The sequence below is a fragment of the Gymnoscopelus braueri genome (genome assembly GCF_963280865.1).
Source record: "Gymnoscopelus braueri genome assembly, chromosome: 9".
Taxonomy (NCBI): Eukaryota; Metazoa; Chordata; class Actinopteri; order Myctophiformes; family Myctophidae; genus Gymnoscopelus; species Gymnoscopelus braueri.
Window position 1 is genome coordinate 12,982,938 of NC_137610.1, and position 22,624 is coordinate 13,005,561.

The 22,624-nt window shown below is 40.3% G+C and overlaps 1 protein-coding gene across 5 annotated transcripts in view; it reads right to left on the bottom strand.

The window, feature by feature from the left end:
• The window catches only part of eps8l2 (EPS8 signaling adaptor L2), a 31,771-nt gene extending 11,938 nt beyond the window's left edge, over positions 1 to 19,833 (bottom strand). For 2 of the 5 annotated variants that reach the window (XM_080437333.1, XM_080437330.1), the window contains exons 1-6: positions 13,779 to 13,927; positions 5,303 to 5,367; positions 3,257 to 3,418; positions 1,464 to 1,613; positions 1,042 to 1,121; positions 694 to 880 (exon numbers count right to left, since the gene is read on the bottom strand). In XM_080437333.1, coding sequence (XP_080293459.1) covers positions 694 to 880; positions 1,042 to 1,121; positions 1,464 to 1,613; positions 3,257 to 3,418; positions 5,303 to 5,367; positions 13,779 to 13,875 — 741 coding nt within the window. In that variant the 5' untranslated portion in view covers positions 13,876 to 13,927. Of the gene's footprint in view, positions 1 to 693; positions 881 to 1,041; positions 1,122 to 1,463; positions 1,614 to 3,256; positions 3,419 to 5,302; positions 5,368 to 11,086; positions 11,202 to 13,778; positions 13,928 to 14,476; positions 14,528 to 19,568 lie in introns of those variants that run through there. The other 3 variants (XM_080437332.1, XM_080437331.1, XM_080437334.1) reach the window with 3 other exon arrangements.
• Between the last annotated feature and the right edge of the window lie 2,791 nt (positions 19,834 to 22,624).

The window sequence follows — 22,624 nt, forward strand, 5'->3', positions numbered from 1 at the left end:
ACTGAAGTCATGAAAGCTTGAGGCTCATCTTAGGATTTAGTGAAGAAAAGAGAAGATGTCCACACTCCGCACTCAGCTGTAGCTCTGAAAAAAAGTTTACTGTGCCATAATCAGGTACACAACATTTCAGTCATATAACATCACCACCAGATGAAGGCCATGTTGAATGGCCGAAAGATTGTGTGCCTGATTATTGCAAAGTAAACATTTTCTTTTCTTCACTGCTACTTATTTTGTCTTGCACCAGCGACCACTGGATGTGCACGTCAAAGCTCTTTCATCTTAGGATTTAGCCAGACGCAACATGAGTAGGTCTGTCATCCACATTTTCTTGACTTGGATTGTCATACAAATAATTGCGTTTAACAACTTTGTTGTGTTTTTGGCATTGGACATTGGAACATTAAATCAACATTTCTGTTTGCCTTTTAGGCTTTGCAAACAAAATGGCAGATATGACAAATCATGTAATAATTTTATACTTTCCGATTTTTTTTTAAACAGCGGAAATAGACGATCTACGTGCTCACAACGGGTCGCATCGCAGCGCGTTGTGAGCTTGTGGATCTGCTATTTCCACAATGTTTTGAAAGTTTTTGAAAATGCATGGACATTTTTCAACACGGAAACGATTATGACCATTATCCAAAATAATTTATGTTAAAGCCTATGAGTGATAGGGAGGAAACTCACCACGTCCTTCTCGATGCGCTGGGCCAGCTTTTCGTAGGACTCCGAGTCATGCGGCCTCGCTCCTCGCAAGTCTCCATCTGTCATGGCAGCAACTCGACCCTTTGCGCCAGGGACTGGGCCCTTGGGGGACGGGGTGGAGGGAGGGATGATACTCTCTCTGTGATACTTCAGTTTCTCCTGGTTCATCCTGGAGAGATGGAGAGATCCAAACCTTCAGTCAGCTCAAGTGTCAAAGAGAGTTCAGCGCAATTTGTGTGTGTGCACGAGTGAGCAAGTCCATGTTTGCGCGAGAGGGAGAAAGCGATAGAGAGAGAGAGAGAGAGAGCATACAGTATCCAGAGCACTCACTTCAATGTCTGCGGCCTCATTTTCTTTCCATGTTTGTTGTCTCCTATGGCACTGTCTATGTCTGCATGAACCATCTCGGCCTGAAGGGAATGAACACAGATATAACTTACAGTACAGTATACAGTGTATATTATACTGGTGTATGCATAAGCTGGTACCAGGCTGCACTAGTGAGATGAGGGCATTTTTCATTGCCATTGATTCTTATCTGCCAAATATTATTTATTTATTTTATCTTGAGTGAGAGCCTGTTTTATATTTCCTCCTGGCAGATCTTTAAGTAACATTTCAGACAGACAGACAGACAGACAGACAGACAGACAGACAGACAGACAGACAGACAGACAGACAGACAGACAGACAGACAGACAGACAGACAGACAGACAGACAGACAGACAGACAGACAGACAGGCAGACCTACCTCCACCTCATCACAGTGGAAGAAGTGGACATCAGGCCTCTGTTGCTCGTTGTCCTGACACACAAATAGCAGTACAGAGGCATACCGCGTCTGGTTCAGCACCGTCTGACAGACGTGAACGGTAGAGAGGGGGAAGTTCTCCAACTCTTCCTACACGAGATGATAGAGAGATTACCATGAAATGAGGCAGACAAAGAGACTGTGAGGTACAGTAGGCATTACGTTACTATGACATAATTTAGGGTCCATACTGTGACGGCACTACATTGTTCCTGAGCTGTCTCTGTCTGTCTGCCACAGGTAGTCTATAATTGCACCTGGTGTGCTAGAGTGAGTGAAGAGGTTGAATCCCTGCGTGTCTCCAGTGTTTGTTTGTTACGAAAGTGCTTTGAAATTGTCGCGAAACACATCAAAACAACGTCAATGAATCCTCCGCTCTTCAGGGCTATTTCCATTAGAGATGGGGGAGATTTTGATTCAGTTACTTTATGAGTACATAATTAAATGCTAGTCTGTAAAATTATCATTAGTGTCAATGATAATTTGCCATTTCAATTTGACATTGAGATTGCTTGGCTTTTGGACTTGAATATACCGGCCACAGACTATTAAATGCCTAAGTTATGGAACATGTTATGATGTGAACCTCTATTATAATTTTTATTCCCATGAATCTCTTTTAAGTGTGGGCTGCAATTTCAGTTGTGATTTACTTTCTTTTCCCAGAAAATAAGCATGAGATACATTGTGATAAACTGGTAAACCTTCTTTTGTTTATTGTTTTATTGTTTCTACTGTGATGCCCTGCCGTAAAAAAAAGTGTTTTGTTTATTCCTCTGTGTAAATGTTAAAAGGATATTTCCCTTTAAAACACTTCTGGAGTCATAAAACGTCTACTCAGGCTTTTGTGTGCATCCCAAACCATTTATTTCTTCTATCATTTACTCACCCCATGATGGCTTGAATACAAGGAGAATTTGCGTTTGTATAACATTCCTTTCCGGTGAATGAAGAAAATACTTGATGGATGAATTTAAGTAAAATGAAGATTGACAACAGCAAAACTATATAAAAAATCCATTTATAAACTCCAAAACAAACTACTTCCGGTTCAAAACGTGACATGCACAAGCGAAGGACGCGCCTGGGTGTGCCCGCGTGGGCTTCAATGGGAGCTCAGTTCAGACACAGGATTTGCAGAGGACATTTGTCTAACCAAGGAAAACAACTATAATTGGTGAATGCAGACATTGACAATAAACCAAGCAATAAAACATTTTATGAAATGCATCTGCCTTCATTGAGGCTGTATTATATTACATATAGACTATATTACATAGTGTAGTCTTACATATAGTCTTTGTCATTGTTATCAGCATGAGATAAGCATGAATGCTCGCTTTCATTTCTCCACAATGCAGTTGCCAGCGATTCAAATGACAAAAACCACTGTATTTGTGTTTGGAGTCAAGAGCGATCAGGTGAACTATACTATCAAACCCCTGCTGTTCTCTCCTGTCATCTATCCCAGTGTTTTTAAACTTTTTGTGCCCAAAGCACACAAAAGGGAGCAGCAAACAGCAGCAAAGAATTGATTTCAATGTGAGTACTATTTACACTATGATGGAAAAGCCCGGAGTATGACGAGACGCTGAGCATCTATTCTGTGCCGCGCGTTCATGGAAATATTTGTATCTCTGGGCATTTGGATGGGCATTTTAGGGAGCGCTGTGCGTTTTCAGCTGGGAAAAACATTTATTTTGGTGAGAAGACTGTGTGTTTTAGTCTCATACCTTCGTGTCACAGTCCAGTAGACGGACAGCCTTGTCGCTGACCTGCAGCAGCATCTCCTGTGTCCAGATCTTGTCTTTGGAATCCAGCAGGACCAGCTTCTTGATGGCATCGTCCACAGTGGCGATGGACTCCGCCTTGTCCATCATGAAGGTAGAGAGATGCTGGGGAGAAAATGATACAGAGAGGGAGAGAGAGAGGGAGAGAGAGGGGGAGAGAGAGGGGGCGAGACAGAGAGAGAGAGTTAATTTGGAGTGCCTGTGGTATTCTACCGCAGTGGTTCCCGGCCATTTTCTTCCTAACCTAATTGCATAAATTCCATTTTCTTTCTAACCTAATTGCATAAATGCAACATTAATTGCATTCACCTGGCATTCTTGTAATTTATGTTGTCGAATTAGGAACTTATTGACCAGGTGGATTCAACAAAGAACCAGCAGGAGGGGCTCACACCTGGTAAGAATGCATAGCTGGCCCTTTGCTGCATGTCATCCACCCTCTCTCTTCCTGTCCCTCCACTTACTGTCACTATTAAAATTAAAGCAGAAATTCCCAGAACATAGCCTTGGAGAAAAAACAACAACTAGTACTATCTTTTCCCTCGTGCACCAGTGTTAGACATCACCATTCTACACGAACATCTAAAATGTATGGATGCCTGTAAGGATGCTGATCAGTGATCAGTAAATGTAAATAAGTTGGATTTATTGCACATCTCAGAGGTAAAGTAGAATTGTCTAGACCCTTTGACTGACACTATTATATAGCCTGATGTGAGAGACGTGTTGTCCAGCTAGCTATACATGTGCAGGGCTCTGGTTATCTGTGATTATGTACCCATGAGTGATAATGTGCGTGGGCCGGGGCCACTTGGTGAAATCCAGTCCATTATGGACATAGTACATAGTTCAACAGGTAGCTGGGGCTACACCGTTTGATGCACCTCAGTCTCAGATAGCTTCTCGCTAGCTCTTAAACTTCTGTAATCAGCTGTCCTGATTGCTTTATTACAACACAGGTCCAGCATATGAAAGGCAATCGAGACATTAAACCAGTGTACTTACTTTTGTGTCAATAGGCAAGATAGAAAATGCATTTCAACATTTAAGTGCTCTGCTTTTAGCTGAACCTTTCTCTTCTAAACTATTCTCTTCATCACCCTAATGTTTTGATATTTTTTTCTTCGAAGATGTTTTGGCAGTTTTTGCTTTATTTGCTTTATTTAGTTGGAGAATGTAAAGACAGTAAACCAAGTGCAAAGACAGGGGAGACATCATCACGTCAATACATGACGTGATACGACGTGATTCTAGCTCGGTTCCTCAAAACTCACAAGGAGCATGTGAATTTATTTCACACCACATTACATCATTTTGACGGTACAGTATACCATCATGCCAGAAACACATGCGCATGACATCATGCCATATTACCGTGACGCTGCGCGGCTGCAGCAGTGTGTTTTGGGCTTCAGAGTCATATGCTTTTTCATCTGCCGTTTTCAATGACTTTTCCATAACTTCTCCATAACTGCTAACGTAATTGCCATGGCAACACTTTTCTTAGAGATGTCCATAAAATTATGTGTTATACAGTAACACTGGATATAATATGAAATTAGTTCTGCTTGTTTTTAGAATAATAATTTTCCCATAATAATGCTACCAGTTGAAACAACACAATCTTAGTTTCCCTATATTCCCAATATTTATTTCAAAATGTGCTGTTTTCATCAGCTTTTTTAATCCTTGTAGAGGATACATACTGTATAGGCATACAGGTATGTACTAACGGCAATATGTAAAAACAAAAGTATACTGTAGCTATTCATTTAAAGTATTAAATCAGTTATGTGAACAAGAATCACCTTACATTAAAACATATACTGTAAATGAACAATACATTGCATTAACTCTTAAAAAAATTATTTCCTTGTCTCTATAGGTTGAAGAACAAGCAGTGCACACATGTTGCTACAGTCGTTTATTTTCCAGACCTCTATAAGAACACAGCACAGACAAGAGAAACATAAACACAGCAGGTCTTACCTCCACATGATATTGGGACGTCTCATGCATGATCATATTGGAGTTGGAGTATAGCTTCCTTTGTTCTGTTGAGTTTAAGAACAAGTGATACGTAACAGTTAAAAGAGGCTAAGATCCTTGCAGCTCGTGTTTCCATGTATCCGATGGACAAATTAATTCCAGCGGTAAAGTAACTTGAAAATGTATTCACATAATACTAGACGGGTTGATCTCATTCACCTTCCTTTGTACAAACTGTAACATGGCCGCCAGCCCAGCACACACTCAGATATCGTGGTGTACAGATATGGAATGTCAAAGTACATATTATAAAGAGATCATTATCTTTAGGTTTTCTTTTCAAAGGAAATTATCATCACATTCATGATGTCTTAATCTAATTATTTCTTCACATATACTGTATATATTATATGTTGTTTGTTTACAGTTTTTTTGTCTTGTTTTTTTTGTGTATTTGCCTAAATTGTTTTGTTTCATTAACCCTTAAGTTGAGGGGAGGTTTGTTGTATAAGCCTGTGGCTTCTTGACCTCTCCTGACATGTCTTTACACCATTGGGGCATTTTTTTGTTTTTTGTGAGATTAATTTGCCTGAATATATGTTTTAGATTTTTTAAATTGCTGTTTGTGTCATGAGTGCATTCACACAGAACGTGAATATTACACAGCGAAAAGCAACATAATTTGTATTTAGAAAAAGGTAAATGTTTCTGAGCTTCCGCACTGCAAATAAAGGCATCAACCAGTGAATGAAGCATCAACTATATGCATATTCTTTATGCAAAATATTCACCAGTGAGTATTTTCTTATTGTTTATTCATCACACTCCTGGTGTGTAAAGACCTTATGTGTGTGCAAATAAAATAAGTTAAATAAAATAAAATAACACTGACCTGAAATCCACGTGCTAATATTAGCAGCGCTGAAGATGAGATAGATAAAAGGAGAGACTGATGATTTTTAAAGAATGCTAGCCAGGGAAATAAGGAAGTGACACGAATAACTAAAGCGAATTACGACTATCACAAATATGGTAAAGCTACAAATACCACTGCTTCACCCTGCGCTCAGCTGTACAAGAAGATTCTTCTTAGACAAACTGCAAGCACAGTAAGGTCTCACATTGCTTGAGACTTTGCTTTACATCATTCAAAAAAATAAAACAAATAATGAACTTCTAAAACAAAAGAACAAACGGCCACACATTGCAAAAGCTTTTCACTTCAAAGTGTCTTGGCAATGCTGGCATGTAGTCTACTCTTAGTACTCTATCCAACCAATCAGAGGCAGGGACAGATTTATAGGGTCAAAGGGCAGTGAAGGCAGTTTCCCAGCAGCAATGTGCTACTTCCTCATCAGTGCTATTATGTTGTGAATCTCATTTTATTACTGAGATATTACATGATATTAGAGGTATGTTGCATAAGCCTGTGGCTTCTTAACCTCTCCTGACAGACAATATCTGGATTTTATGCAGTCTTCAAGATCCTTATGGGGTGTTTGTTTTTGTGTGATTAATTTGCCTTAAAATATATACATCTATATATTTTACATTTATATTAAAAATAAATATTTTTTCATGTGTAAATTCACAGAGAACATGAATATTATGTGGTGATAAAGCAACGTAATTCTTTATTTGGAACCAGGTTGATTTTTCTGAGCTTCCACACCACAAATAAAGGCATCAACTTGTATGAATGAGGCATTAACCATATAAATATTTATTTTCTATGCAAAATATTCACACAGTATTCAGCATTTTGCATCGTATTATTTATTTATTACTCTCCCGGTGTGTAAAGGCCTCCTGTGTGCAAATAAAATAAAATGAAAATAACACTGACCTGAAATCCACATGCTGCTAACAGCACTGCAGTTGACAAGATGGATAAAAGGAGAGACTGATTGATGGGTTTTAAAGGATGACAGCCAGGGCAATAAGGAAGTGACTTGAATAAGTAAAGCGGCTTACGCCTATCACAAATACGTAAAAGCTAAGAAAAGTTATTTTTTAAGAGTTATTTTTTTAGACAAACTGCATACATAGTTAGGTCATTGCTTGAGACCTTGTTTTACTTCATTTGAATAGTAAAAAATTATAAACACATTGCAACGGCATTTAATTTGAAAGTTAATTGGCAAAGCTGGCATGCATTCTGCTCTATGCTGCCCAACCAATCAGAGGCTGGAACAGATTTAGAGTGTCAAAGAGCAATGAATGCAGTTTCCCGGCAGCAACGTGCTACTACCTTCTTATCAGTGTTGTGAATCTTGTGATATTACCTTATTGTTGCTGATAACACAACATTATCACCAATAATCTCAAATTGGACTAATCTGAAAACATTACATGCACAGAACTCTGCAATGTTTAACCACAACCAGCAGGTGTGTGCACAAGAGGATACTCGAGATGGAAAGTAGATCATTTGCAGGATATTTTATATTGTAAACTACTACTAGAGTACTAGTACTACTTTTTCTGATCTCATTTCAGGAACTCACTCTCTAGTGTAACAAACAGAAATGTTATGTTTTATTTGACTTGGAAAATCTTTAAACATTCTAATTGCAATGAATAAACCAAGGGCTGGGTCCATTGTTTTTATTCTGGTCAATGTTAAATGAGTGTGCTAGTTGTGCCAGTCACTGACCTATTCTCCACGTGAATAGTCGGCAGGTGACAATTACGGGTAAACGAGAGCTTGTGCCTATCAGCTCTGCAGCCAGATCTCATATCAGGTCTCTTTCCCCACCCAATAGAGTCAACATTTTGATATCACACAGACTCTAGCTCTCAATTTCTCAACACAGAGACTGGGCGTCATGTGATTAGGCCTGAGCATTCAAACCAAATAAAATAAATCCAAAATCTAAAAGGGAGGAATTTGTCCGTGTAACCGCTGTCGCTCAACCAAAATGAGGTAAGCGTGTTTCACCTTCCTGTGGTTTGTCCATTTCCTATTTAATTCTCCTCCTTCCTGCTCAGCTCCCCACAGGTGAAACACAAGCGGCAGGTGTTGGTGAAAGTCGAGCTTGCCTCATGCCTTATTAATGACCGACATTTATGCCAATCAATTCACAGCGTTGCGACAGCTTGCAATGAGAGCCACTTACCAGGCAGATGGGCAGATCCTCAGGGCGTTCCAGACCCACTGACCAGTGACAAACAATAACATGACTACCTGGCCGAATGTCAGTCTGACACGAAGCCTGGGTAACACTGACTATCTAATTGGGCTTGATAACAACCTCCTTAATCAATGGTCCTTAAAGTCTAGTCTCGAGGTACCTCTGCCATTCCAACTTCATCTAAGCGAAACCAAACTCTGGGATCAAGTTTTATATTCATTATTCATTCAATTCAAAGTATACAAGAGATTAAAGTGGCATTAGTGTTTTATGTTGTGAAGTTAGGTTCCATAGAAAAGCCAGAAAAGGTTTCATATAAAATTCAATAAAAACAACAGAAAATTGTCAGAAAAATAAGACAAACTAGGAGACATGCCCTACTGCACCTCCCTCCATCTGTCTGCTCAGGGGCATGTGCTGACAATGTTTTTTGGGTTGTGTGCGTGTATCAAAGGCATGGAGCAATGGGGGAAAGGGATAAAAACCAGAGTGCAACAAGCTGTATGAGACCAATCTTGGCAAGGAATATCACTTCAAACACTAGCCATGCTTTGTATGGAGAATATAGGTTGCTGCCTTCAGGAAGGAGATCCGGTGTTCCTACATACAATAAGGTCAAACTGAAGAGGTCCTTTGTCCATCAGACGACATTGAGGCTTAATCAGGAGTTATAGGCCAGGGGTAGGCTGAGAGGTGGACATTGCTCTTGTCTTTGTATGTCTTTATGTATGTATTTTGTTTTGTTTTCTTGTGTCATGTCAAAAAGTGTGTACTGTTTATTGTTGCATACATGGCTGCTGGGTCGCAAGACAAATTTCAGTGTGAACTGACAATAAAGTATTATCGTATCGTATCGTAATCTTTGGACAGTGAACACATCGAAAAGTAGTGTGGCATGTTATCACCAGGACAAACATGAAGTTACAAGGTTATATCCTAACCTTCAATACATATACTGTAGTCCAGATGTACCATAAACGGCCAAGCAGTGGCAGGCCTGATTATAAATTACAGTGGTCCTAATATTTGTTATTTATGCATGCAAATATCCATGGTGCATCCTGCTTTGTCGGGCGTCTATATTCGAACACAATTGGCCAGTGTCCGGGGAGGGAAGCCGGGCCGGGGAGGGTGATATTGGTCATTTGCACATACTCCTACAGGCTGGGGCGGCACCTGTCAGCAGGGAGTGTAGGACGATGATGGCCCTAAGTCCTCCCGGTGGGGGCTCCTCACTGGCAGGTGAGTCAGTAGGATACAACAGCAGTGAACAACACTGAAATGTGTGTGTGGGGCGGGGCACTGGTGACCAAGTGGTTAAAGCGCATACCACATTTAGGCTCTAATGTAGCCTGATAGTGAGTCGCAGGTTCGATTCCAGAGCCTGGTGGCCTTTGCTGCGTGTCACTCCCTGTCTCTCTCCCCGTTTCCTGTCACTCTTCACCGTATTATCCAATAAAGGCAGAAAAGCCCAAATAATATATATATATATTCTTTAAAGGAATGTGTAGTGTGGTGGGGAGGAATTAATTGGCAAAACGACTAAATTGGCCAGGGAGAAAAAGGGGGTAAAAAAATATTGGCAACTCTAAATTGAAAAAAAAACAAAAAAACAAAAAAACAGCATGATAGTCTAGTGGACTATACCCCTACCGTCTATTTTGCAAAGCATACAGAGATCTCCATATGTGGGCATACAAGGGACACCGACAGACGGGTATAAAGGGTACAACGGGTACATAATTGCGTAATCTGATGGCGCATGAATTCCCAACTTGCGTCGTTCCTGACTTGCATCGTTCCCGATTACTAGGTGTTAAATTAACTCTGTGTACAAATGGATAAAGGAGAGAGAGAGAGAGAGAGAGAGAGAGAGACATTCTGTTGGCACAAGAAACATCTCAAGCCAGAAGAGAAAGAAAATCAGGAGGAAAAATAAATACAAAATACTACTACTGAAGAAGAAGATGTTTATGGCATTTACGGTATCTGTATCTTTTATAGTGCAAAATCATTTCATTTTGGACTATCCGTCTACACATCAACCAGAGTACTACAGGTGATACGGATATGTGGTGCTGTGCAGATTTGTCTGATTGACTGCACGTCACCACACGCAATCACATCAACATCTCTCTGGCTCATTTTCCTTCTATGTTGACAGGGGTTAGACCTGGGATGTATGGTGGTCAATGCAAATAACTTCCTGGTACAATAGGACAACAAACTAGCAGTAGGCTATCAGAGGTCCCAACACCACTGGTCTATATAACATTGAGCCAACAGCCTGAGAGGACGGTGCACTGGTTTATATAGCACAATAATATTTTATGAAGACGTATGAGATACCCAACGCTGTAAACTCACAATGACTCAGAATCAGCTATTTCTGGTGAGTGACATCATCGTGCGAAGAAGTATAAATTAGGCTTTACAGCACTGCATTTAGCTGAGGAGAGGACACAGCAGATAAAGCAACACATAAGCTTAGATAAAGAAGCAAAGTTATGTCATATATATTCAAGTCAGCTTCCTACAAACACGCTGATCTTCAAAAGAAAACAGGGAAGAATTATTTCTCAGAGTACTGTATATCCGTCTGTTTATGCCATCCCAGCACACATACATGTTTTACAAAGTTCTATTTTACCTGAAATAGACATTCTCCCCCTTGAGAAACTGTTCGAATGGTTTGATAAAGTTGGTGCGTCTTCCGATCCGACCTGGGCTGATGAGTCTGTATGTGGCCCCTGTTTTCCTCTGCCCCTCAGTTCATCACCCCACCCTGATGCCCCTGATAACGGGAAAGGTGGGAGGCCCTACGTACAATTTGCATCGCTTGTCTGCTGCACTGCATTGCAAGAGTGATGGGGCGGTTTTGCATAGTGGAGATTGAGCTGGCGACACTTCCTGTTGTCGTTCTACTACATCTACGGTATCTGTTGACTCAATAAAGACTCAATCTTTATACTGTATATGTATATATAAGTCTCTGCAGTGTAGCGCAAATTCTAATTGAGCAGGCGCAATGCCCCAAAAGCTCAAAATCAATGTTTGAATTGCTTTTCATTTACTCTATCACAAAGATTATAATGGTGTGGTACAAATTACTGATGCAACCTTGTGTTCCTCCTATTGTTCCTCCTAACACTCACGCATATAATGTCAAATGGAAGTGCTTTCTATTTTGTGGTTCTTTAGTGTCTGATACAGGTAGGAGCCCAGGACTCACGGATACAGTAAGCCACTTTTAATGCATTGGGCAGCCAAAAGCAGCTGGCACATAGCCATTATCAGCATTCACCATCTAACGCTGACAATGGCTGTGTGCCGATTTTGCCGAAACACGTCTGTGTGTAGACCATGCTGCTTTTGGCTTCCCAATGCATTAAAGGGGACTCATCATGTACACTAGGCTATCCATGAGTACGGATTTCCTTCAACCTACAAAAGTGCCTCTACACAGTAAAATCCTCAGTGTTAACTCTGAAAGTGTAAAAATATGATATGGGATTCAATAGGATATGGTTTTAGGCAGAGAAGGCAGCCATAATGTCCCAGAGGTCCTGTAGTGAGTAGACAGCAGTGACCATCTGCCATGCAGGACAGAAAGAGGCATCACTTCGTCACACATACAGCGGGATACCGCGCTGAAGAGCTTACTCACCACGCGTCATGTGGATATTACTATTTGACTTACAGTAGCTACACCACAAGATTGCTTGAGAATAATGCTAATGCTAATGAATGATGCTATACTGTAAGCTTCCTAAGGAAATAGAAGAGGATCAACATGTGTCATTGATGTGTGTGTATGTAAGTGATAATAATGATGCTAGTGTAACTTATTCCTTGTGTGTATACATGATATACGCACAAGGAATAGTGTAAAGCACAGTACAGTATCCTGTGTGTGTGTGTGTGTGTGTGTGTGTGTGTGTGTGTGTGTGTGTGTGTGTGTGTGTGTGTGTGTGTGTGTGTGTGTGTGTGTGTGTGTGTGTGTGTGTGTGTGTGTGTGTGTGTGTGTGTGTGTGTGTGTGTGTCCAACATGACTTTAGTCCCATGCTTGATAATTGAACTGAGCTGATGCTGTACCAAAAGCAAATCCCATTATCATTATCTATGTGGTAAACATCCATATCTGAATTTCAGACAAATCTTAAATTGGGAATGGCTGCGGCGTGCTGCTACAAATTAAGGTTAGCTGCCCTGCTAGACCTTGGTGTGAGTTTTTATTTGGGCCCAAAAATACAGTACAATGGTTCTCTATATGTTGGTAGTTCAGAGTGGTGCTGGCTATAACTAGTGAGCTCATGTCTGGGGCAGGGAGGACCAAGGGGAGAGGAGGCCCCACCTCTACGCTCCCCATTTCAATGGCCCTTTCATTCACCTGCAAGACATGGCCATCCGCACCCTGTTCCAACCGCACTCTGAAAACAGGCACGCCCTGCACTCCCTGCTAATGCACGGTATATTTTAGTCACACAAACACACCCAGCTCCAACACAGGCATGCAACAGCTAACATCGCATTATCATAATATGTCATATTATATTATGTCATAATATGCTGTAACCTCGTAACAGAGATTAATTACAGATAGTTATTAGAGAAACAAAGTCATATAAAACTGTCATGGCAATCACATAATCACATAATTCCTCCCTATCTGGAAACTCTCTAAGCCAGACAAATTGTATTTGTGGTTGCATGCATGGGAATGCACAAAAATCAGCTGTCTCTTGACAAACCCCAGTGTGGTGCCAACCCTTGCTCTCTCCACCAGTTCAGGCCCCTCATAGGCAGCATAGGTGCCAGTAAAGCAGCAGCCTGTCTGCTTTATTTGAGCAGGACGGGACCCCTCGCAAGGACCTTGGCCCACTCTTATCAGTGTGTGTGCACTGGGGATAGGATGACTCTGGCTTGCCAGCAGAGCTGCCACAGCAAAATATCTCACAGATAACCATAACAATAAGAGGCACTGGATTTCCTGACCCAGACATTTGCCATGCAAATTCATGATTGCTATGATTTGACTCAATTACAATACTGTTACCATACATTCCCTGCCTGTCCATTCTTGGCTTGCAAGGAAATAAAGCAGTAAACATGGCCAATAAAAGAACACGATGAGCAACCATCACACTTTATATGAAGAAGGAGGACAATTATGTCAATGACTGTAATGATAATGTACACATTTTCACCTGTGTGACCTGGTAACCTAGTCAGCCTACAGAAGGTGATGTTATCATGTTAACGGCCATGTAGAGGAAGAACACGGCATACACTCACTCACACTGCCAAAAGATACAGCAGAATCCGTCCATGCATTATCTTACCGTAGAGGGCCTTGGCGCTTATCCTGCTGTCCGACCTGGCCACCCCACTGCAAGGGAAGGAAGAGGAAGCAGCGTTACGTTGTCGGCCCTTCATCATTACCCCCACGCACAATCCCCAATTGACACCTTAACGGCCACTCCACTGCCGCTTGTCATCGATGCATGCACGTGCACATTCAGTGAGTGGTATACAGAGTGTCCAGGCAGTACAGGACAGGAGGAGATTAGCCTGAGATTCTGAGCATATGGACCAGCCAGGGAGAGGGAGAGAGAGGGGGGGAAGGGGGCGTGGGGCACTGAGAGAGGTGTGTGTGTGTGTGTGTGTGTGTGTGTGTGTGTGTGTGTGTGTGTGTGTGTGTGTGTGTGTGTGTGTGTGTGTGTGTGTGTGTGTGTGTGTGTGTGTGTGTGTGTGTGTCTGTGTCTGTGTCTGTGTCTGTGTGTGTGTGTGTGTGGACTATGTGTGTGTGTGTGTGTGGGGGGGGGGCACCCATGGAAGGCAAACATTCCACAACAGAACGGCTCTGTGCCCAAGGTCTCTGACCCATGCTGCCTCTCACATACTAGGTTAGCGATTCCCTCACTTTCTCTTGTTCCCTGTGGCAGGGGCTTCAGGATCAGAGTGTTAGCTAACTTGCAGAAAGGTAAACATGCTGCAGGGTTGGAAATTCCCAAAGCGTATGTATGGTATGTTGACTCACTTAGCCGGCCTCAATGGAGGTCCTGGGATGTTCATGGTTTAAGACATCCACCTGGAAGAGAGAGATGGAGTGGGTGAGAGAGCGGGCAGGTGATGTGCCAGACACATAGAGGGGGGAGGGGAGCTAAAGGAAAGGAGGAGGGCCAGGGAAACAGAACATTTCCCCACAAAACAAACATGCATTATTCAGTTCAAGCAAACCTTTCTTTAGCATGTTGTGTCAGGTGTGTTTTTGTTTCCCATTCCACTTTGGAAACTCACCTACAGTGATATACTTTAAGTCTGAGGCAGCGTGCAGCTTTACTAAGGTATTTGATACATCAGACCCAAAACACAACATATACACAACATATTTTCTATACAGCCTGTCCTTCCACTAGAGTGGGCCAGGTGTTGGGCCTGTATGGCTGGAGTCAGGGGACTGTTGTGGGACAATGGAAGACAGCAGGCTGATATACACAATGTAATTAGATCTGCTCTATTGGTGACTCTATCTGCATAGTTGCAATTAATTAATTTGGGAGGACATATATGTACTGTACATATTTTGCACTCAAAGGAAAAGGCAAATTGCAATGCAGTGCTGATGCCTGTAAATCAGAGATTAGAATAACTAAACTGAACATAACAGATCAGAATGGAACAAGACAAATCTCCTACACTGTCAGCTGAGCCTGGCAGCTCCAAGTTGCTTGCCAAGGTGTTTGCTGAAGTAGTTGTTATGTAATGTGCATGTTAAAACACACGCACGCACACACGCACGCACGCACGCATCCATGTGGGGCTCTGGTCTTAAAAAGACCTGAAATACAATGGATCCTGTTTTAATTGCTTTATCAGCGTTTTGTTTAATTATCAACAACATTACATTAAAATATGTTTCAGAGTTTTCAGCTGGAGTGCATTATTTTAAACTGATGCCAATCTGATTTCTGACTTCAGGTCTAGAAGTCTTTTTGTGACTTCTAGACCTGCTATATATTACTTTTAGCAATGCTATTAGTTTTGTTTTATTATTTGGTACTAGGAGGACATTGGACAGGTTCCAATTCCAAGCATTTAGAAAACTGTAATGGCTGATCCAATCTGTAATAGTAACCTCTTTAAAGTTTGTAGGACTGGGTGACGCAAGGAATATTTTAATAGCATTATTTAACCAGTGATAGCATTATGACCTTCATTCCTTCCCATAGGGCAGCAATGTGGGAAAACGTTGATGCCTAATATACAGCACTCAGGTGATGCACAGGACATACAAATATGTATAACCAACGAAGGCACAGTCAGTGGAGCTTATCTCAACAGATTGCAACGATAAACGCCCTCTGAAGATAATCTCTTCAGATCTAAAACAAATAAAGGGCAAATCATATCAACAGCATCCATAACTAGCTCCAAATCTAATATCACTCCCTATTCCCCCGCAGGCAAAGTCAGATTGTATTCAATCAAGTCCTACAGCTTTGCATCAGTGCAGACCTAAAGTATGATTATCTGCAACAAATGAGCAGACAAGAGAGATGGGACAAGAAAAAAAGAGTAGTATTTAATTCAGTATGTCTGCACAAAAGGTGGACTTCCTCTTTCTGTACTTATCTCCCTCTGGTCATCTCTCCGTTCTATTGTTCCAGCCGCTGGCCCCCGGCCAGGTTTCAGGAGGGAGGAGAAGAGAACGGCTAGGGTGTCGTGTTGTCATGTCCTCATGGCAAGAGGCTCACACACCTCCCTGTCCGCACAGTTTAAGGCTCTGCTTGTTCACTAACAACCCCCTCTTCATAAACGTATTACACAACAATTGGAAAGTTGGAACCATGGAAAGTTGTAAAATTGACCTTGTGTGCAATGTAGTTTACTCAATGTAGTAAAAGCACAAATAATAAACCATCCTTTCCTTTTGTTTGACCAATATGACTCGTCATTGGCCATTCACACTGAGCACTATAACTATAACTTTAACCATAAAAATATAGTTTTAAATATCACTCTAAGTGAAGTGGATGGCAGAGTTCACACCAACTATAAACAAATACAATGGTGAACGATATAGTTATATTTATCGTTATAGTTAGTCTTCAGATCATTATCTACAGTAGAGCTCACAAACATTTAGCATCCAAATGGTATGCAACTTCAGATGAGGTACAGGCATGCCGATGCCATACTTATATAACAGTCGTATAACTACACATACAAATCAATAATCATGTCAGTGACAACAGCAATGCTGTTTTATCTCTGGGTATTATTACTGTACACAACTTAGATATCATTATACCATACAGTAGGCTATCCATCTACAGGACTACAGTTTGTAAAGTGTGGCTACCTACTGATGTGGAATTATGCAACTCTCATATCCACAGAGGGATGTGAACTTTGTCCCAACAAGCAGCGTAATGAAACATTGCAACATGATATTTGCATGTGATACAGCAATCAGAAATACCTCAGCTTGAAATTGAGTGTAGTTGTAAACAAAGAAAAAGGTGTCACAAAGTGACAAAAGACACGCACATCCTGTCTTGCTGGGCGCTGGATCAAAAATTCAACATGAAATAACAATCAAATCCACACACCAGAATGCTGCTCCCATCGTAGGTTTTTTCACCTTTGCTCCATGGTCCAGAATAAGCATTCTAGAATAGATAAAGCTTATATGACTATGATTATTAACTATAACTATTCAATCATGTGTAGTCCAGTCTTATCACAGTCTAGTGATTACTGATCACAGTATTACAAGTTTTGTCTTTTAAAGTGCTGTGTGGTAAGTCTGATATCTTTCAATCAGGGCACAATAACCGGAGAATGAACTGCCTAAAATCAGGACAGATTTCACAGACCTGACCCTAATGTGTTCCCAGTTGCTTCCTTTGACCAATCTCACTCATGAAAATCAATAATCACAAATCAATCCAAAGCCCAGTAAATAACACAGGTTTTTGTTTAGTTGTAATCACTGAGTAGGTGTTTTTCCTTTGATTTAGACATAAGTGCATACACCTATATTGGGGGGGGGCAATGTTGAGGTGTTCTTGCCCCCTCCCATGAAAACATGCTTGTAAAATAGAGAAAATAAATGAAAATAAGCTAATATAGAAAATCAATTAAAAGACGCAAATCTCAAGCAAAGAAGAGGTTACCTATTTGGGATGTATTCTTGACAACAAACTGAATTGCATCAAAACTCAAAAGTGATCAAGAAAGTCAATCAAAGCTTCAGAGCTCCCAAAACAAACTGATTTGACTATTTCTCGGCCTAAAGCCGACAACCCACCTAATTCCAACACACTTTGCTAGTCTGGGATGGCTCGGGGTAGAAGACAGGATTAAGCAAATAAAAATGGGATTGGTGTTTAAGATGGTCTAAGATGGGCAGTGCCCTCAATATACCTTCATACCTGACTAACTACTTCTCCAAAGTGAGCGACACCAACAGCCACAATGCTAGAGGGAGCAACAACAATCTGGTACTACCCAAATATAGAGCAACCATAGGAACATTCTCAAATGTGGAATGCCCTGACACCATCCATTAAAAGATGTAAATCACTGGCTTCTTTCAAAACTGGCCTGAGACTTTTCTCCTTTGTACATATAGTGTTTTGTTGATGACGTGTATTATTGTTTTATTTTTATGCTATGTTGATGAATTGAATACATAGGACCACAATGGAAACAAGTCCCCAGGACTTTTTGTGTTATCCTTTTAGCCTTAATGTCTGACTGTACCACGTGCTGTTAACATTTTTGTCTAATAAAGTATTAATTCAATCAATCAATCAATCAATCAATCAATCAATCAATCACTCAGCTTAATCTATTTGTGTGTGACATTATTAGATCTATGAATTGGTTTGTCAAATTAACAATCAATGGGTATAAATTGCCTGCATGGTAGTGTACTGTCTGTAAGTTATGACCATACAGGAGAGATAAAGACTGGTGAAGAGGTGTGAGGATTGTTTCCTCGGGTAGGAGCTCTCAGGTCAGGTTGATGTAATTGTAGGTGGACTGAAAACATGGTCACGATTCACAATGACACACAATATACTCAACAATGGTGCTGTCTGCCATGTGCAAACTTGATCAGTTACACAGAAACCTAATCTGCCCGGAATTTGTGGCATTTAATGACCATCAGAAGAAAGTGTTTGGATCTTTCACCTGATCTTTCTAAGAAGGGCTGATACTGGGGCACAGAGAGAATACATATTTATGTGGTTCTAATGTGTTAAAATGTACTGTGTGATTAGAATCTGGTGTTTGTATAGCTCAGATACACTATACCAAAGATGCTGCCTCTTAGGACAACATACATATATTTGACTAAGTATAGGCTTACTGTTTATTTTATTTGTATAGAGAAATAGAATAAATCAAACAATACACTACAATTATTTGTTACAGTCAAACCTGTGTCTGTTATTAAAGTTTATTACAAAAGAAAAGATTAAGAGAAAATATTGTTTGTTTGTAAAAATGTGTGTAACATTAGTGTAGTGTGAGAAAACTGTTAGGATCAATGTAATTAATGGCTATTTAAGTGACTAACAGCTGGGAAACTCTAATGGCTCCCATAGAACACTATGACATGTTTTTTTTGTTTTCATTGTGTGTCATTCTACAAAAGCCATTTTGAAAGGCCATCATTCATGGCTTGATAGGGTTTCAACCAACAAAAGCACTCTATTTATTGACCATGGCCTATTAATTGCTACATATGTTGACATTTGGGAGAACGAAAGTGCCAGTTCAGATAATGTACTTAGAATCACAACCCATTAACCACTTAAACCCCAGCATCCATATTGTGAGGAAAATAGCAGATCGACAAGCTATTTTCAGAAAACGCTTTCTCCACAATAACAGGAAAACAGAAAATACACTAGTATAGACAGCCCTGAGGGACTCCAGTCAACCATATGAGGGGTTGATTTAAAGTGGTTAACAATCCAATTGGCAAACCAACAAGAAAATAAAAAAAACTTGGATAATAATGCACATTTACTAACAGAAAGAAAGAAAGAAAGAAAGAAAGAAAGAAAGAAAGAAAGAAAGAAAGAAAGAAAGAAAGAAAGAAAGCGTTTTACCACAGCACACCTGTTGGTTTCCTGGACGGATGGATGCTCAATAGGTGACAAGCTGCCTGAAGCATCAGCCTGCCATCATCATCATCACTGCCAGTCAGCAACAACAACACTGCTACAAGTCCTTAGTTTCCGCTGAAACCCTGAGTAGGGGACCTTTCGTTTTGGTTGAAGTTCGGACGGATACTGCGGTATTGTTGAATTAAAAAAAAGAGATGCAAAAACAGATCGAGGTTTGCTGCAAGCTCAACTTTGACGATGTGTGTCCAGTCAGGCTCTCCGGACAGCAGGTGAGTGACACGTGAGTCGGCAGGTAACTCAAGCTGAAAAGGGGCGGAGCCGCAGCGCGTCCTGGTCCATATGAATTCAAAGTGACACGATATATCATAACAAAAATATATATATTTTTGCTTTCTCGGAATTTACGCAGTGCAATGCACCGCCGTGTTTGAATGTGGCTGTGAATCATTCTGTAAGAAGAAGCAAAAGGGTGGTGCAGTTTTTAGTCAAATTCTAAGAAGATATAGCCCTACATTGGACAATAAAAAGATTGAAGATATCTCCTAGCTAGTCTATTTAGGGAAATCGGGCGGTGGGTCAGGACGATGCTAACTTCTAAGCCTATGAATCATGTACAGTAGCCAACATGACCATCCAACCAAAAGATCACTTATGAGTTGTGACTTACCTAGTTATGACAATACAATTTCAAACGTGTATTTAGACCTATAGTCGTAGTTTACGCGTGTAGGCCTATTCATTAATTTGTCTTAGACTTCTTCAACAGCCTACTGGCAACATTACTCCCACATGTAGGCTACTATATATGTGTCAGACAGAGAGGTTTGTGGAAGGTGAATTTAACTAGGTGACTCAGACAGTGACTGAAAGAGGAGCAACACTGTGAAGCATTTCCCATGTTTCAGTATAGGCTTCAGATAAGAATGACCCCTCTTTGTCTAACTGTGTATACCTAGTGTAGGCCTACACAATATATTTTTACTAGAATATTAAGCAGGCCTACAAACTGAACTGAACTCTAGAAAAGGATAGAGAAGGTAACACAATAGTTGTTTAAATCACCATGTAAAATCCTGGTGTGCTCTTCTTACAGGAAAGGCAAGTGATCTTAATTACACACTTGAACATGATCACTAGTGGTGGGAAACTGTAGAGAGCGCAGATAAATCCTCACTCACATTGACCTGCCATGACCTCTTGTTAATGTAACACAGGGGTTCTCAAAGTGGGGTCCGGGACCTCCAGGGGTCCTTGAGAAGGTGCCAGGGGGTCCTCAGCAAAATGAGTTAATATCAAAATCACTTAAACCACTTTAAACCTATATACTGTACATCAGCTATTTGAATAGCTGATCTTCAAGTTCACAATGTGAGCTTGTAAATAACCACATCTGAGCTCATCTTGTTTGTTTAATTTTGTGCATATATGTGTTTTGTGCTCATGTTGACACTACTTGTATATGCCTATGCTTTTGATTGTTTGTTTTACCCTGTACAGCACTTTGGTCAATCTCGGTTACTTTAAATGTGCATAAATACAGTTTGATTTGATAGGCTATTTTCAAAATAAATAGAAACATTTGGAATTGGAATATTTTTGAAACATTTTAACAACACAAACCTTGTATGGGGTTCCTGGTACAAAGGAAAGTTGGAGAACCGCTCATGTAACACATCTGTGCACAGATAGTTGTTGCTCAAGCACAGGCACATATAAATGCAATGTGTTGAAGCTGGTTACTTTGGAAACCTTGGAGTTGGGTTTGATCATTAACTTCACCTGTCACAGCTGAGTAATGGCCTGTTTGAAGGATGAAGTGGTGGAAGGCAGCAGAAAGTTTCACTAAATTCCAAAGACAAATCTGCTTATGTTATGGATAAGGTGTAAAGTAGAACTTATAGCTAAAACTGAAACGTATGATATTGATAAACATAGTTGCTGTCACACCAAGAAACAATGAACATAAACTTTGGCTCACATATAAGTTATATAGAATATAATTTATATAAAAATAAAGAGTTAAACTTGGGCGTAAGTCCCTAAATAATGTTGCCTTTATTACAGAAATAATAAAAGGGGTTTGTATATAAAATGTTTGGTGTGTTTATAAATCAATGTTGGTGTCATTCAAAATGTTAACAAGACACTCCTGCCCTCTACTGGAGAAAAATAATACATATATTATTTAAAGGTAGGTAAGTGATATTCCTTTGTTAAAATAAGTGTTACATTACTATATATTCTGATAGTAATCATTGCTATATAGAGTGTTTGTTGAAAATGCATTTTCAGGTCAGGATACCAATTTTATCCAATCAGGAGAGAGGACTCATACAGGATAAACATAGTCTCGCGTAGCCAGACAACTATTCCACTATCTCCGAATGCTATATAGAGTCTAGACTAGAGCATAGAGGAATAATATATTATACTTGGTCTAGAGCTACACCTCCCGAAAGCTGAAAACGGAAGCTGTCATCTGTTCGTCATTTCCGTTCACGAAAATATCTTTAAAATATATTTTTGAATTCCCATTGATGCTAAACAGCAAGCTATATATGCTTCGACTAATTTGATTTACAGTAGGAGAAATGTACGCTTTATCCGTGACCGTGGATCATTTTCAGAGCTGTACTGTGTGACGGAAGCATTTGAAAAAAGTGGGAGGCAACAGTCTGGCTCGCGAGACTAGGATAAACAAGTTAAATTGGAAATGATGACACAAAGACATGAGCAGACATAGTTGGAACTGGAACAGTATAAAATTGAACCTGATAAATGGGTACTCTCTCCTGATTGGTTGAAAATGTGCAACCCACCTGAACATTTATTTTCTGTTTTATTAAAGAGCTGGAGAGATGGTGAGGACCCCTGTTATTGAACAAACACCTTATATAGCAATGATTACTATCACAATATAGTGCTTTAACCTTTTAACAAAAAACTTTTTGTTTTGACCAAAAAATATCACTTACACTACCTTAACGTAATATAATTTATGTTTAGTACCAAAATTCTAAAGTACCACAAACATAATC